At 45.6% G+C, this 18,602-nt stretch overlaps 1 protein-coding gene and 1 long non-coding RNA gene across 2 annotated transcripts; both read right to left on the minus strand.

The window, feature by feature from the left end:
- Positions 1-305: 305 nt before the first annotated feature.
- On the minus strand, positions 306-7,095 carry LOC121835116. Its single transcript, XR_006077469.1, has 3 exons — positions 7,055-7,095; positions 4,810-4,868; positions 306-3,910 (listed from the first exon to the last, which is right to left on the minus strand). It is a non-coding gene; the product is annotated as an uncharacterized LOC121835116 (long non-coding RNA).
- Positions 7,096-7,590, minus strand: LOC121835092. Its single transcript, XM_042289031.1, has one exon. The coding sequence runs from the start codon at positions 7,588-7,590 to the stop codon at positions 7,096-7,098; it is 495 nt and encodes a 164-aa protein (XP_042144965.1).
- Between the last annotated feature and the right edge of the window lie 11,012 nt (positions 7,591-18,602).

Raw genomic sequence — 18,602 nt, forward strand, 5'->3', positions numbered from 1 at the left:
CATGTGCTCCCCTTTTTTTAGCGAGCTAGGGCAACGCTTTTATGATAACAAGGCCGTAGTGCCGGATCATTACGTCACCAACGAGAGGCCAACGCGGGGGGCATGGATTGAGCGCGAGTGCTGCGTCAGGGTTCAACCGGTATACTGGTGTTCAGTAAGTGAGAACAGGAGCCCCCCTTCCATCCGAACTCGGAGTCAAGACTGGGTGTGCAGTCTCTAGCCGGCTCTCAAATCCTTACTTGACGCAGAAAATCCAGGATACGACCTCGCTCTCTAAAGCCGCGGCTGCACGGCTTATACACATCCAACAGAAGACACGGCGTTCGCTGCCGACATTAGAAGACAGTGTCTACAGACTGTTTTTGCAAGTTGTATAAGTAGTGTGACCGCACCTTAAGAGGAGTTGCTTAGAGGCACCGTCTTTGTGCTTGCTTGATCGGGTGCCGAGTCCTTGTTTTGAAGAATGTACCTTCACTTGTTGAAGCGCTGCAGAATGGTATCGATCCTCTTAGACGGTGAGTAGTACGGAACGACCGGCGGAGAACTTTATACATCGGCAATCTCGGAGGCCACGACGGCAAACAAAGGGAAACACGAAACTGATGCCAGGTGGCGTCAGCTGTTTCCCGATTCACGACAAACGCTCGTTGGTACATTCGTCCAACTTTTAGGATAATTTTATTGTGGTTCACGCGACACCGTAGACAACTTCACGCACCGCTAGAGTGCGAACGTATGTACAATCGGTGGCAAGTAACGTTTACCCGTATGGCTATCTCATACTTTCAGCCGACTTTGTAATGCGAGAACGATAACATATTTCGGAAACTCGTGGATAATCAGATGAACTTTCTTTGGTGAACTCGCCATTTTCGTTATTTTTTTTTTCATAAAAAGGACGACTGAAATCACCAGTCTGCTCGGGAGTCAGAAACTGCATACTAATCAAGTGTATCATGATACCAAGCAAACAAGCTAGCAAAAAAAAAGGAAAACGTTTAAGAAACATTTTGGTTGGCAGCGCCATTAAACGTATGATACAAGATAGCATTGAACAAACGGTTATGGCTTGTTCGTGGAAATATGAAACGCCGCTATTTTGTTTTGTGAGTACAAGAAAATGCTGCGTCGCGTTCATGTACGCAGAATGCAAGATAAAAAAAAACACAAATTGTGCGATTTCAATTGCGGTCTCGCGCAACTATGAGCTTATTCACATTCGTGACCTGTGATGACACTGTAGTGCAAAACGAAGTTGTTTACCAGCACTGTTTGTCCGATGTTTGTCGCTATAGCAGGACAAGCTTACGAGAGTTTTCCAACATACACAAACACTCCCACATGCACATCAGCGAAACATGCAGACATTAAAGTATTAAATACAATTATTTTTCGTAATAAATATAGAAGTAGTAAATTATTTGAACAGGCCTCTACACCTGTCATAGTTTAGCCATTTCTTATTGGGAGTAAATCCTAATTAATTCCTAACCTACCCAGCATGGGCAGTGAACCTGAGTGTTATTGGTAATGATAGTGATTATTCTAACTAATGAATCTTTACACTTCAGGTATAATTTATATCACGTCCTCGAAGTCGTTCACACTTCCTCACAGTCGAAACGAAAGCTTTCCTTCTTGCGAGCAGAACATACATTTAACAATGAGTGAACAGTATTTAAAATGTTTACCATTTCAAACACCTTGCTGTTTCAAAAAAATACCCGAAGAAACTTTGAACACAGTTAACTTCGTCCAACTTACACTCTTCTATATGTCATTTCTCTATATCCATTGTGGGGGTAATTAAGCGAATGAAGCCACTTTGTGAAGTGAATGCTCCCATTTGAAAACACCAAACCCCAGGACTTGTTAATGAGGGAAGAGCTTCAGCTTGCTACAAATGAGCCTGGACAGAAGTTATTTAAACCAGTATGAAGGAAAACCTTGAAGTGTGCACAATGCGCCCAAATACTGCAAGACACTTGTGAGAAGTGTGCACAATGCGCGCAACTGTTAAAAGTAAAGCATGAACAGCGACCGCAGCACTGGTCGAAACTGTCTATCGGTGAAACTGATGGAAATTTGGAGTAGTTTTGGAATGCTTTTTTTTTCTACTTTCTTGGGCGTGCAAGCGCGCGCTCGCATCTATTGCACTAAAAGTGCGAGCATTAAGTGCTCCTCGATCGCTCTGAATCCACCAAGGAAATTTCACGTGAAGGTGGAGCAGCCGAAAGGAACAGCACCTGACACTGCCACCAAAGGCCAGCAGGTGCCGCAACTGGTTTCTTCTGGTGCTACTCGAGTGTTAATTTTAACAGTTGTACGCACAGTACATCTATATTTAAGCCATCATATTGGACTGCTGGATTGAACGTTGGAATATTGAAAACTTCCGGTGGCAGGCATACCAGATTCCTTGTACACTTCTAGAAACGTCCCATAGAAATAACCGTGGCTGACGAACACAAGAAGGAGGCGATAAATCAGTTCGGAAACAGTATTTTTTCACATATTTACAAATATACAGAAAAAATATTTTATTTGTGACACTTGATCAACATATCAAACTTCTCGAAGAAACTACCCATGCAAAACACCGTAAACACATGTCGTTTCTTGGAGGCGAAACAGTATTCACGCTGCGATGAAAAGACAACACACATAGCCACAAGGTTTGATGTTCGCTACACCGTGCTTGGAGGAACAAAAGACTAAACATGAAGTTTAATATACTGATGTGGAGGCGACGAATTTTTTTGTCGACTTGGTTTCTTGCCTGTGCTGTTTTGTTTAGTTGGGCGTAGTGGAACCTCCGCCGAGTTTTCTTATAAATCATTATGTTACATTTTGGAACAGTGTTTTTAACGCACGTCGGACTCACACCTTTAAGAACCGGAATGTGCTGTTTAGCATCACCGAGAGTACATGTGAAGCTATGTTGAAATTTTTAGTTGAAATTTATTTTATAATCTGTGTCGAGTTACAATGTTAGCTTAGCAATTTTTTCGCAGTTCCGAATAAAAAAGAAAAGAGGGAACATTTGTCTTATTGAGTGAAACACTTTTTGACATCTTTCTTGATATTTAAAAAAAATAGGGACTATCGAATTAGGTCCTACTATTATGATATACCAAAATAAAACGGTTCACAAATATACCGCATTCTTTCCCGTGTGAACACATTCTTCATCAGATACCAAGAATCACACAGTGTGGAGAGACCGCTCACTGCCTCAAGCGCATATCTGAAATTCTTTTGTCAGCGTTTCGTGCCAGCGCCAGTACATTTACTTTTTGTTCACTTCAAACACAGATGACGCTACGACTAGACTCATTTACATCGATGATCTCGGCAAATTGAGTTAACCTATAATAAAATGTTGACCAGAGTGGACTCAAACTCTTGGTGCACAGCATTGTGACCAGCAGATAATGATATCAATCATTTAACACACAGGACATCTTGTCCCCGAAGAAACATTCTGTCCACCAGGGTGTGCTGAGGCCAGTAGACTTGACTCAAGGGGTCTTCGGTAGGCGTGTGTGATTTTCAAAGATTGTTGTTACCTCGAGGCCTGTACAGTCCTTCAGAGCTTCACTGTGTCCTCAAGACACTGTATCGTACAATATATATATAAATATTACATGGCATGTCAGATTTTACGGTATTCTGTATAGTTCTTGATGGCCGGAGGAGCCAGAGACACACCACAAGGTCCAGGAGACTTTGCCGAAACCACAAGCTCTTATCGATAACCCGCATAGCCTGTGCATGTCTGGAACACTCCCTGACCTACAGCGAACCTTAAGTAGAACTCCAGCAAGTGCAACCAGGAGCCTTGTTCCATGGCTACAGTGAAGAATGACTGGCAGGCGTGGTCAAGCGGGGCTTTTCCATACCAGTTCATCTGCGTGGGTCAAAAAGCATCTGAGTAAGATTTCAACTGCAGCCAGATATAAGCATATTGGTCAGGGCAGTTCGTGCCTGCACAATAAAGCACACGTCTGCGTGGGAATTTATGTATTTGGGTTTTTATAGCACTTAACTGTGTGCTCCACAATAATTATTGGGAAGAGTTTCGAGCTAAGCAATAACTTTTATATAACGTTTTTTAATGAATCGCGAATGTAGGATTAAATCGAATTATACAAGCTTTTATATAAACAAGTATAATGGATGACAAGGTACTTAAAGCAAACAATACAAAGTAGACACTACAAATAATCTAACGATTTCATGAAGTTGCGTACGCTTGTTAGGAGTACGGTGCCTGAAAAGCGTCGTTAACTTTCTTGTATTGAAAACCATAGTGTTCATTTACTACAGTCGCAAAATTAAAAAAAATATATATATATATATATATATATATATAAATAGAGCGTTTGGGAACGGTTACAGAATGTCACAATCCTGGCGGTTGGTGGTCGAAGCGGTTGCTGTGAAGCCTCTGTCGTCGCGGCATGCCAACTCTAAGACGATTAAGTTTGCGTGGGCTGGTCGGCTGCAGAAAAAGGCACAGTAGAACAAGGGTCTGTCCTATCTGCAATTTGTGCTGAGCAACCGCCGGGATCGTGGCGTTTCAGAGTATTAATAATGTCACGTCCCACGTTGGGAAATTGGGCGAACAAAATAGAGCCGAGGTTAACACACCAGCCGCACTCACGTTCCAGGCATCAAAGCGTGACCGCTGCCGAAGCATCACGTTCAGACAACGAGTACAACAAAATTAAAACAAGAAGACGGAAGTAAAGTTTAACTAGGTTTGATGACAGGAAAGATATCAAGCGCTAGGGGGAAAACACTGACCGTGCCGGCCGCTCCAAGTGTTCCGGAGATAGCTGCCAGCTGTGCATTTTGTTATTTACCTGCGTCGACAAAAACTCGGCGTCAATGTTTACGCTTGGTACACAACCTACTCCATTTACTGTACCAGAACGAGTTCGGAATAGGATGACAGTCAGACTGTCGCTGAAAAGTAGACACACTTTTTTTTATCCGGGCTGACAAAAGAATCTCAGATTAGTACATGTGATTATATACAGAGTGGTCACGAAATACGCTTATTATGACCTTATGTTTTTGGTATAGTGCAGGGCGGCATGGGTATGGTTGTAGTTCTATTAGAGACTTTAGGTTTTTTGGGGGCGGATGTACATTCGTTGATATCGTTTTGAATTGTTCAAGTGCTCAGTGCCCGCTGAACATATTCGTTTTTGTTTACAAATCTCGAGATCTCCGTTGGAATATCTACATTCACACAAGCAACAGAGTAGTTTTCGGCGCTCAGCTTTTAGCACCAGTGTGAAACATCAATAGACCCGAGTTGAACCCAGGTTTGAATCCTGCGACTGTAGCTTTACAGTTTAAATGCATTTCCGAAGGGGCCGGACTCGACCGTACACACCTGCAAGTAAATTAGGTTTTGGTAAAAATATTTAGCGTGCCCAGCACCGCCGAACCTAAGCCTCTTAAAGAGGCACTAATATTTTAAAAAAAGCTTCTTTTTCAAGTGTTTTTACAAACACATATGTCACAAAAGAAACTTTTCCCCCAAAAAATATTTATTTTCAGACAGTGTTTGAGTTGCAAGACATATTTTGAGTCAAGAACGATTCTCATATTTCTGCACTTGGAACCAAAATGCAAGCACCTTTCGGAATCGCTCTTACAGACGCGGAATTTCACAAAACATAGATTTTTAAGTTTCTGAATTGCAGACGCATGCCACAAAATACTCCCCCTTGTGCAAAAAAGAAAAAAAAATTGCGCAATATTTGTTTTGGGAAACTAATTTGGAATCAGGAGCGATTTCGAAATGTCCTTCTATTTTGGCACGTCGTTCTGAAATAGGTGTACACGGTAGAAGTTCAGGAAGTTCCTGAGAAACGAGAACCGTGTTTATCTGCCCGAGTAAATAAACCCTGCATCGCACGAAACTCAAACACCGTGTCAATTAGACTCTAGCTGCTCGGTAGAACGCGAAAATTGGAGAACATGACGTTACCTAAATAAAGAAAGAAAGATGATTGGGAAAAACTAAATGTCCATCTATGAGCCGACGTCCACCTAAGCCTAATATTGCCAAAACAGAACTCGACATCGTCGACGCTTGAGATTAATATCAGTGGAAAATCACTTGTCCTAAGAAAGAGGATATTGTTTTGTTCCTTGCTCTCAAGTTGTTTTCACTGAAATAGATGTTGAGGCGCCCACAGTGGCATTTTTCGTTTTGACAATATTAGACATAGGTGGACGTCCGCGCGTAAAAAAATTTAGTTTTACCTAATTATCTTTTATTCCAGGTGATATCTGGTTGCCGAACTTGTGCGTTCTATCCCAACCGCTAGCGTCACATTGTTGGAGTAGTTTGATCTTTTTTTTACGATATATACTTTATTTACCCAGACTGAAAGACGAGGTTTTCTTTTCTCGGGAACTCCCTGTGCTTCGCGATACTCGAAATGAGTCTCGCAACCTGAACACTACTTAAAACAATTGTTGTTGCTGTTGTTTATGGTCAGTGAAATATTTTTTTCATAACGTGCTCTATCCATGGGCTTTACAGAAACCTTTTTGTTTGGTTTAGTGTATTTTTAGTGAAACGCTGGCTGCCCCCTAAAGCCGCGGACACACTGGGATTACATCAAAGGACAGTCTGTTCGTACTGTCTTAGGTGTTTTTGTTTTTTTATATGACGCTACTGTCACACTGGTCATACAAACACTGTGTGCAGACATTTTCGAAGCACGCATGGATGTATGAAGCCAACCCGCTTAATTCGAATCTGCTTCAGGCATGTCCTCAGAAATTCCTGTCACCAGGCCTGCAGCGGACAGCCTGTGGTTTGTTTAATATATGATGTGTGACTGCAACTTAATGCTTCCATGAGATTTCATTGCAAATATATCACGGAATTCCACACCAATTTGCAATTTGTTTTGAATCATGCATTCATGATTCAAAACATATTGCAAATTGTTTGCTTCCATCTTGCCCGTCATTACGGGCAAGATGGAAGAAGGCTACCTACTACAATCAAATATATGCTCACAGGACACAAGGGGCCAAGGTGTGGCGGCGACCTCAGCGCCGTCACCTGTGCGGCGGCGCCGACATCCGACACGACGCCGTCAGAGACACCAGCGTGCAGGCGAACAGCGCCCTCCAGGAGCTCCCGGCAGGGCCCACGTCCGAGGTGAGGGCCATGCCCCCGGCGTCGTTTTGGACTGCCGCTAGTCGCCGATGGCTCTCCAGGACGTGCACCAGCACCCAGGTGGCGTTGGCGTTGGCCGGGTTGCACGTGTAGTTGCCGGAGTCCGCGGCCTGGACGGCCGGCAGCAGGAGCCTGGACACGGCCGAGCCGTTGCGGCCCTTGGCGACCACGACGCGGCCGCCGCGCTCGAAGTTCACCAGGCGGCCCTGGTGGTACCAGAAGACGAACGCCGGGGCCTCTGGGCTTTCGCTGATGCTGCACGTCAGGTTCAGTGCGGATCCGGCTTCCACGTGCAGATCCGGACCTCCCACGATCCGAGCCTTGGGCACTTCGGGGAGGGGAGAGGGGAGGGATTGAGAGACAACAAAGGGCATTTGTTCATTTGCATGTGTGTGTACACCCGCATTCCCGTTGGTAAAAAGTAAAACGCTTAAGTTATACTAAATTTGTACTTCTATGAAACGCATTTAGAGAGGTATACTGAAACAATATTTCTACTTCATTTAAAGTATAATTAACATACGGGCTTTTTCGGCTTTATAGATATATGTTTAAAAAACAGCCGTGATAGCTAGACTATAATACAGTTTGTGCAGGTGACGTTTACGGCCGCGGGGCCGTAATATAGGGGCTAATTGTCAAGACAAGCCAAATAGTTAACTAAACTTTTTAAGTACCCTTTTTTAATTACTGATAATAAACATATAACTTCCATGGGAAACTTGCTGGAGTGTCATCAAAAACACATAAGTAACTAAATTTTGATAAACATTTTGGACGCGTGGAAAGCACGGTTGTGCGCAAATAGGGTGCTTTAACAAACCGTGTTGCTCGTACCACACTATGCATCATTTAAGCTTAAGTCCAGACACAGGCGATTCTACAAGCTCGCGCATGTGGCCCTGAGCAGTGCTTGCAATGCACGAGCGCGCGTGCTTGACAGGGACGCGTAAAGCAGGGACCTCGCTCTTGAAGCTTGTACTACGCTGACACTTAAAGAGAAACGGAATGCAGTGGAGCCTTTGAAGCATGCTTTTAAGCACGCTTCCAGCGGTCGCTGTATCCTCCGAGCGCGCGCTGAAAAGCATGCTTCAAAGGCTTCAGTAGTGAGCTGCGTGGAACAGAGTAAAGGTCTGCTAAAACACCTTAATATTTCTCTTCACGAAACAGGTGCAATAAAGGCTGTCTAAAAACGTGCATGATAAGAGACGGAACACCCGCGGGGACGCGTTGCCAGACCACTAGCCCTGTGCCTGTTGGACGAGTGATAACTTTAGCCCACCACCGCGCTTTCCACACGCCCAAATCTATCAAAAGTGTAGTAATTTAGTGGCTTTCAATGACGCGAATTAAATGTCAGATTAGAACCATATTTCCGCCTCCAAAAAGTAAAAAACAAAAGTTAATCAACAACTTTTAGTTAATTAACCAACTTACGCGGCAAATTTTGCCCTTTATCGTGTCCTCCTTTCCGTATAGCTCACTTACACCGACCACACTTGTGTTGCTTTCACGGCTTTTCTACAATAAAGTATGTAAACCCCCAAGATATCACCTTGTACACACCTCTGGTGTGCACACATTCGTTACCGTACTACGTCGAAGAGTGGACCGTACCGCCAAAATATGGAGCGCACCAAAATATTAAGGAAACTTCAGATACTAAAAGTATGGTCCTTTTCAACGCTTATAACCCTGGCAAAAAATGCTGAGTGAAAGAGCTGTAAAAGAACTAGCGGCGCCGGATATACCGCAGAGAAGGGAAACAGCCCATGCTCACGAGGCGTTCCACGGGCCAGCTAGCAGAGATGGCAGGGGGCAGGAGGTGATCGTGGAAAGGTTTATGCTATGCGGAGGGCAAGGTCGTTCGCCTCTTGCGCAGGGGGTTGCGTTGACGTCACAACGCCGAGCTCTGATAGTGTCTGATTGGAAGGACAGTGCGTGCACCTCAGGGCGTCCCTAATCGATGTCTACCCACTGTCTTTCCAATCGGCGCCAAACAGAGCTTGGCGTTCTGACGTTACCGCAACCCCTGCGCATGAAGCAAACGCGAAAAGCAGCTGAAGAAGCGAGGGGAGTGCCACGTCCCGAGCATCTCATAATCGCCCCTGGATACATGGTATATGTTCCGGCTTCTCTCCTTCACCTCCCTTCAGCCAGATGGCATTGCTTCTGCTTCAGTTGCAAGCAACTCCGACTCGTATAAAGACATAGTTGGTGTTTTAAAAGGTTTGGACATAGCAACATTGTTTCCATCGTAAAAATACAATTACCGCAACGGTGAAAGTGCAAATTCAAACCCACCCAATTTATTAGTCATACCCGCCATTGATAAGAATGTTGTGCGATACCTTAAGTATCTTTCGACCTAGGCGAAGCATGTCAGACTAAAGCTTGAAGAAAACTAGAAGAAAAAATAAACGCATCAGTTTACCTTCACGTTTTAACCGAATAGAGTAGCTGGTTATTAGTAACGGTGTAGTTCCAGCATTAGTTCAAACCCTGAGATTGAAAATAAAATAATAGTATAAGACCTTTATTTATACTGACTTGGTCTGTGAGGACAGTGTCGGAGCAACAGAACAGCCTGGCAGGCGTAAAAAAAGGATGAAGCGAAATCCGACTTGCACAGCGACACGGAAAGAGCAGCAGAAATACTGGGAAGCAGGGCGTCGTTCGCATTGAGGTGTGGAGCGATGACCCGCATCCGCCGCTTAAAGGCCGCCGTACAGTTCGCGCTTTCCACTTTTTCTGCGTTTCCTCCTCCCCTGCCCTCCTTTCCTTCCTTCACCCCCCCCCCCCCCTGTTTACCGCCCTTCCCCGAGGGGACAACACGGAGAATGGATTAGGAGACGCCTCCGTTAATCCGGCCTAACCCGCCGAAGAGGGGGCCTGCTCCTTGACCAAAAATTATTTCGCCGCTCAAAAAAAAAAAAAAAAAAAAAAAAAACCGCCGCGGGCAGCGGCCGAATGCGCTTTGCCGGATGCGCAACGCTCCGTCCGCCTTGAACAAGCTTGTATGCATTGGACTAATACCCCTGTCAGACGGCAGCTAAAATGGCATTTACGCCAAATGACATTCAGGTTTTCAAATGACATTCACGATGGGACCTGCCAGACGACAACTAAAATGACATTTAAGTGATGTCTATTACAATTACGATCGCAAATTCGTCGCGTGCACATATAACACGTTTTCGTCAATAAACAATTTTAACACGGCAAAACACTTGTTTTTGTGTGTTTTGTCTGCTGAAACAAGAAAATATAACAAAAAACTGGGATAGAAAGTTCCGCTCACTAGTTTCTGACGAAAAAATAAAGCGAAGCGTGGGGCGAAATCCATTAGCCAACCTAACGTTGTCATAAGCCGATCCGTAAGCCGAGCCTCTTGCGCTCCGCCACTACAGCTGACAGCTTGCTCGCACAGTTCTTTCGTTAATTTCGGTAGTGCTTGCTTGCTCTGGCTGTCCCTCACGCTCGATCTTCGGCTGCCGTGTTCACTTCTACGTTTGCGAGGGATCTTGGATGCCGTATTGCGCTTCCGCCGTCACTATCACGGCGGCATGGATTGATCTTGGTTCGAGCGTCTCCGGCTGTTGAGAAGGCCGTCCATCATCTTCATCGTAGACGCATTCCGCGAGCTTCGGTTTGAAGACAGGCTACCGTACCTACTAACGTACTGCGTCTTCAAGCAGGCGTTTGGCTGATGTCGGCGACGTGATCAGGCACCTTGTGAATGTGTGTCGGTGTTACATAGAGTGCTTGGTTCGCCAGGTGACTTGCGTGCACCTAACCAACCCATTGACAAAGTGAGTCGGCACTGCAAAGCTATACTGTCCTGCGGAGGACAGAACCATCGCCAACTTGCTCGTCGTGAGGCAAACCACTGCCAAGTGATCGCACCCCTCCGACGCGACTGGCCGAAGATCTTGAGCGCCGCCGCGACCGCTGAACGGTTAAACACACACGGGATAACCGAACTGCCCCAGGACTCCCTCAGGTCATAGGGAATCGCTGTAGGAATGCCACCTGGGACATCAAGTTTCAGCACCAGCGGCTACCAAAGCACAATAAATATAGTAAGTACCCTTTTTTGCGAAAACCAAGAAAAAAAAGAAAAAATGTTTGAACTAGTAGAAATAATATCCCTACATGTTTTTTTAGCTCTTAGAAAATGAGGCAATCTTGTTTCAAACTCACAAAATTAAAAAGATAAAAAAAATTCACTTGTCTTCCTTTTACTGAATGTCACTAAAAAATTAACTGATATAGCTCCTGTCAGCATTCTAAAGTTATTCGTTAACTCGTTTTAATGTGAATAAAACAACTGGATTGATCATCTTCCCAATTGTGCATCTTTGATGAGGTGAAAATGACTGAATAACTGTTTCTAAATACGAGACAAGAGTGCCAGCTTCTAGCACTGTAAATACTATGTTTAGAAGCTATAGACTGTTTGCCATTCTGTGAAGTTCCCAAGAAATGTTCCAAGCTAGCTGTGTGGTGAAATTTTGACTGCTCTGCTTGCCCATTGAATCTACAATTTTGAGAATAATATGTCTAAGGTGTAAGATATTTTATGCCTAGAGGACTGATGCATCTGTTGCAACGTTTCTATCCAACTACAGTGATTCCTCTGGCTCTCCTAGACCACTGCTACCAGTTCCAGTATCTCAATGTTGGGATGCTGAGGCAATTTCGTGACCATCTTCCAGAGGTTGGCACTGGCTAGCACTCGGGAAGCAGTGACGCCCCAGGCACATATGGCCACAGTCAATGGGACCGCCGTGTCCCCACGGATCCTGTGTAACCACGTGTTCCTGATAGCATCCAACATGCTCGAACCTCGCCCAACCCAGGACATCATCTTGCAGGGAACGGCACGTCGATCAGTCAATTCCGTACATGCGACGACCCTCCCAGACTTCTCAGCATCATTCCCAACTTCTTGTAGTGATGGATAAATTTCAGCCTACTACTGACTTGGAGAATTAGAGTGGATACAGGGGCTATGGTTTCATTTACTTCATGCGCAAGTGAAGCTGAAGCTATGAGCATGAGCATGTTGCCCTGAACGATGCTAACACTACATGACCGTGCATGCTTGGTAGCGACATTGAAAGCCTGGATCTTGCACTTAAAATGAAACGAAATCTTGCGTCGTGAGTGTTGTGTGTGCATCTGGCATCATCGGCGAGTCGGCAGAAGTCAAGCCAAGGCGAGTCAAGCTGGTTTTACCGAGCCGTTTGTCATTCTGGGGACTCGTCGTAAACCACGTGTCTCTTGTCTAACTCCTCTTTTCTGCACGGCCAAGTCGGCCGCCTGAATAAAGCTTTGGGCAACAACGAGAATGAAGAAATTCAAACTCCGAGGCACGCAACCACACTTTTTTGAGCAACGACAGCTTCGTGGCAACTTGGCAACGACGAGACAATATGGCGAAAAAAGACGAGCCTAACGTTGTCATCAAAGGGCGGCTGAGACATCTCGAAGAGTTCGACCCAAAACGATTGAAACATGGCCCCTGTACCAGGAGCGACTAAACGTTTTCTTCATTATACTCAACATCGTCGAGGAGTCCCCAATATGCGCAGTCCCGTGTAGCGTTTGTGGACCGACAATCTACTCCGTCGTATGCTCGTTGTGTGTGCCAGTGGACTCCCTATGCGGACATTGTGTTGGAGCTCACCGCCCACTTCACACCGTGCCTGTCAGTGATTGTTCAGTGCTTTGCGTTTCATAAGTGCAGCCAACAGCCTGGAGAAAGCATCTCGAATTTGGTCCCCGCCCCACGCTGCTTCTCCGAACACTGCAACTTTGGTGAGACCTTGTCAGCCATGCTATGGGACCGTCTGGTGTGTGGTGTCCTGGACAAAAGGGTGCAGCGTCGTCCCCTGGGCAAACCAGTGCTGGAGCTCAAAAAGGCGTTTGAGGCTGCAGATCCTTTGCCTTTGTAGGATTTGCAGCAACGACATTGATTTCCGTCAACAGCTTAAAGGGGCACTCAAGTGGATTCTGAGATTGTCTATTTATTGGCATAACTCAATCTATGGGCTTTAAGCATTCTAAAAAACCCAAGATAGCATTCAAGGGCAGCCGATTTTCATAGTAAAAATCCAATTAAAGATTATGGCACGCCACCTTTTCTGTGCCGTAGCGCAGAACACCAGGGGGTGCCACCGGACGGGAAGGCAGCATGGGAGGGCACGCGACAGCCAGTCACAAGTGACGGCTTCTCGGCAGACTGATTTTTCAAAGGCGCACATGTTTGAAAATTTAGTGTGCCGGGAAGCCATTATTCGTAATTGGCTGTCATGTGCCCTCCCCTGTTGCCTTCCCGTCCGATGGCACCCTCTGGCGTTCTGCGCCACAGCGCAGAAAGGAGGGCATGCCGCAATTTTTAATAGAATTTTAAATAGCGAGATTGACCGCCCTTGTATGTAATTTCGGGTTTCTTAGGATGCTTAGAGTCCATAGATTGAGTTATGACATAAAATAGACGATCTCAGAATCCACCTGAGTGCCCCTTTAAGACGATGACCGCCTTCTTTATTGAAAGTAGCTACCCACTCAGCGTTCTGTGCAATGCGAGCAGTCGCGTCTCTAACATTTCGCGACACAACGCTCTATTTCTCCAACCAAGATCTAAACCACCGTGCAACACCCTCATCATCACGTTCCATCCCTCCATACCCAGGCTCAGCAGACTAATCATCGAGACCACTTTCCACCTGGTTGACTCTACAGTTATCTCTAAAGCACCCGCCCTAACGTCCTATCGAAGCACAGCTTACGATCCCTTCCAGTATGCAGCAACCACTCCGAAACCCCCTCATCTTCACGTTCCATCCCCCCATACCCAGGCTCGGCAAACTAATCATGGAGACCACTTCCCACCTCATAGACCCTACAGTTATTTCTAAAGCACCCACCCTAACTTCCTATCGACAGCCCATCTTACGATCCCTTTAGTATGCAGCAACCACTCCGAAACCCCCTCATCTTTACGTTCCGTCCCTCCATACCCAGGCTCGGCAAACTAATCATGGAAACTACTTCCCACCTCGAAGACTCTACAGTTATTTCTAAAGCACCCGCCCTAACTTCCTATCGAAGCACAACTTACGATCCCTTCCAGTATGCAGCAACCACTCTGAAACCCCCTCATCTTTACGTTCCATCCCCCCATACCCAGGCTCGGCAAACTAATCATGGAGACCACTTCCCACCTCATAGACTCCACAGTTATTCCTAAAGCACCCACCCTAACTTCCTATCGAAGCACAACTTACGATCCCTTCCAGTATGCAGCAATCACTCCGAAACCCCCTCATCTTTACGTTCCATCCCTCCGTACCCAGGCTCGGCAAACTAATCATGGAAACCACTTCCCACCTTATTGACTGTACAGTTATTTCTAAAGCACCCGGCCTCACTTCCTATCGACAGCCTAACTTACGATCCCTTCCAGTATGCAGCAACCATTCCGAAACCCCCTCATCTTTACGTTCCATCCCTCCGTACCCAGGCTCGGCAAACTAATCATGGAAACCACTTCACGCCTCGAAGACTCTACAGTTATTTCTAAAGCACCCGCCCTAACTTCCTATCGACAGCCCAAGTTATGATCCCTTCCAGTATGCAGCAACCAGACCACAAAGCCTCAGACTTTGCTCCCTGGTACCACGCCGTGCGGCACTCCGATATGTCTTGCGTGCAAACACACCGGCCCTCCTTACAACCTGCCAATGAGAATTCTTCCGGCCCTTCAAAAGTGTCACAAATATTAGATAATGCTGCTCTCCAGCTAGTGAAGGCACATCTAAGATATCATAATGACCACTGTGCCCAGTTACGCCAAACGCTCACCGTCGCTAAGGCTCCTCAAGTCCCTTGACTCACCTTTCGATTCACACTCATGCAAACTTGTTGACAAAATTCTGGAAGTCAACTCATACCTCTATGCCGATGGTCTCACCTGTAAATCAAGGAAACTATACACTCTCTTGCCCCGAAATGATGAGGCTGCCGTCCAACGCATTGATGATGTCGCCATACTAGACGATTTACCCCTCACTGACCCTGAACACGTTATCTTATCGAAGGGCCCATCCTTCGTTCCTGCATTTCAAAGCTGACCTTACCCTTTTTTGTTTTTACATGTGGACAGCAAACAATTCTTCTGATGCCTACTTTTAGATGCCCACTTCGCCCAGCATCCGTCTAACTTTAATCGCACCATGTTCGACACCATTAACCCAAAGACTACTATCCGGACCCTGCTTCCCGCCAAACACCCTGAAACTGACAGTTCAATCAAAGCATGTTGTAGCATTCTTGCCAACTCCTCTAGCAAACTAATCTCTGAATACCGCAACGCAACCCCACAAGAAGTTACCGCTCTAAACTCCCTTCGAAACCGCACTAACCTCGTAACCAAGCCAGCCAATAAGGGTGGAAACGTGGTGGCCTGCACTCTGTAACGCCTACCCCTCCCTCAAGTTTACCTCACTGATATCGAAATGCGCTGTCAACTTCCTAGACTTAAAAGTCACTAGTGACGGTCACAGGTTCCACACCTTTGTGCACTATAAACCCACTGACAGCCATAGCTACCTTCTTTACTCCTTGATCCATCCTAGATCCCATATCAACTCTATTCCCTTCTCACAATTCCTTTGCCTCCATAAGATTTGCAGCAACGAAATCGATTTTCGTCTTTAAGACGATGACCGCCTTCTTTACTGAACGTAGTTACCCACTCGACCTTCTGCGCAATGCGAGCAGTTGCTTCTCCAACATTTCGTGGCACTGCTACTGCGACTCGCATCTTCCGAGTGCTCTAGTGGGGCATGTCGGGCTGCTTCAACGAGCCGAAACAGCTTCTATGGCTATGTGGCCTTTTCGTTTTCATACTTGTCAGCTCAGCTGCACATTACTGTTTGTGCCGGCCCTTACACCACTGCTTCGTCGGCCTGTTCTGGTACTTGTGGCATCATCACTGACATCGCCACTAGTCTAAGGTATCTTGGGGTCAATACCAGTGACAGCCTTGATGCTGGCTATTGGACTGTCATCGTCAGCCTCACACAATTATTTTATTGCTGCTTTTCTAGAAGGTACCTCACCCAGGTTGCTTTCTGCGATACTTTTACACTGCACGTCTGAAAACAAGTGAAGAGAATGTCACAAAAGTGGCCATGACTGCAAGAAACTGCCACTTATTTAGAGACAGTGATCCCGGGAACTTGTAGATTCCTTTGTAATGTAGCCAGCTCACTACTTTGCCTACTTCTATGGTGGCCCCCAGCAGCAGATGTTTTCTGGAACACGTAAATATCTCGAGTAGCAACTGTGCAGCAACTGTATTCAATGTATATATGCAATGCATTATTAAACAATTTTTAGGATGTTTTGGAATAAAATTGAGCACGTATCATGTAAACACACGTAACATATTTCGCTTTGAAACAGTATGGGATTATCCAACATCAAAGAAAGCTAGAAATAGAAACATTGAGAGACTGACTTCACGCAGCATTTCTTTTTATTTCTTTTTGGAGGATGTCAATGGGAATGTAAAAGCCGGTCAAAAGTCAGGGTGACGAATACCTACACTACGTTTATTAGAACAGGGCATTTACAAGATTTGTATCACTTAAAGAAAAGTAAACTCTTTTTGTCGTATTGCATTCTTCCCAGAATCTCTACTTCGCGGCAGCCAAGTAAAGATTCAGCCAACTTCGCAAGCTGTTGCCAGAGAAACAAACGCGAAATTTAAAGCGCTGCTAGGCGAAGTCAGCTAGTATGAACCACGACCAAGCCGGCCGTGCAATGAACTCGTTCGAGGTACGCAGTACTCGTTCGAGGTACGCAGTGCTGCGACGACCCACACACACAAAACGAATACTAGGCGGCCGTCCGCTCCGATAATTGTTTCGCGTGCTCCTGTTGGTTATGCCCACCGTCAAAGTTATATCTTACCCAAAAATGTTCCTTGAGGTTTCGGTATTGTGATGGAGTGCGACGTATATCTTGAGGAAACGGAGGGCATCTCAAATCGCCCGTAGGCCGGTGCAGAACCCGCCGTTCCGCTTCTGCTACCGAAGACCATTCGAGGCGCTCGTCTCGCATAGTTTGAGTACCGACGTCTCGCGGGACAGGTCGCCTTTTTTTGTCGGCAGGCGCTATTTCCGACATCGTAAAAACGCGTAAATGAGGAGCACATCGCAAGTGTAACCAACAACCGAGAGCGACCGAGGCGCGCACGCAACAGGTTCAGCGGTTCAGAGCCATTAGGCCTACTGGATAACTGGAGTCGTGAGTATGTTAAACAATTAGGAACGTAAAGTGCGTGCGAAATACGCGTTAAAGAAATTATTTTCGTAATTAAAACGATGTAAAAATTGTTTCCGTAATATATGCCTTCTTTTTTTAAAACAATCCCGTAATATGTGTCGAGCGCTGCCATCGAGAGTACGCTTTGCGAGCCGTAAATGAGTTTGGGGAACTCTGTTTACCCGAAATGGCATTTAGGTTAAATGCCATTTGAGTTGCCGTGTGGCAGTGCCTAAATGACATTTACACTGAATGTCATTTGGTGTAAATGCCATTTTAGCTGCCGTCTGACAGGGGTATAACATTTTTCGCAGCGCGGCAGGTTTAGTGTAGGTCCTATCATATGGTCCTGCAAGACTTCCCTGTCCGCCACAAGCTAGCCAATAATTCAAGAACATAACGACGGCAGCGTATTCAAACAGTGTAAAATAAAATGTATATAATATTTATAAGAACACCGTTGTCTTCACTGCTTGGCTTTCAAATTTTTAGCGTTGCCAATAATCGTAATCATACAATTTTTATGATTGAAGACCCCTCGTCGTGCATCGACCCCAAGATTACGCTTACGTGAAACATGATTCTGCGCGGAAGCGGCTCGAGTCACCGTAAACTTTTTTTTTTTTTTCAACGTGGATTTTGCTTTTTAATTTAGCTGAAATACCACTGGCAGAACACGAATCGCATACTTGGAAGGTATATACCGTCTGAAAACTCATATAGCTGGTTGAGTGAATGCAATACTATCGCATTTGTTGAAGCTTGATTTGTTGATTCGAACTTCAACAAATCACACGCACCCATTCTCCCTATTCCTGTTTACCCAGTCATAGCCGTTCCCTCACGATGCAATACGTGTACAAGTAACTGCAGTTTATGCATTGTTGATGTTGCACAGCCGTGATCGCACGGTTTTTAGAAGCGCTATAGAACGAGCACAAGCGTCGAATTTCGGTACTCTGATTGATTTCTGTCTTCCCGCCGTGACGCCACACGAGAAAAGCGATTTCGTTTTGTCTGTGAAATCAGGAACACAGAAATCAAG

This window comes from Ixodes scapularis, unplaced genomic scaffold, assembly GCF_016920785.2.
Source record: "Ixodes scapularis isolate PalLabHiFi unplaced genomic scaffold, ASM1692078v2 PGA_scaffold11__112_contigs__length_91849675, whole genome shotgun sequence".
Lineage (NCBI taxonomy): Eukaryota > Metazoa > Arthropoda > Arachnida > Ixodida > Ixodidae > Ixodes > Ixodes scapularis.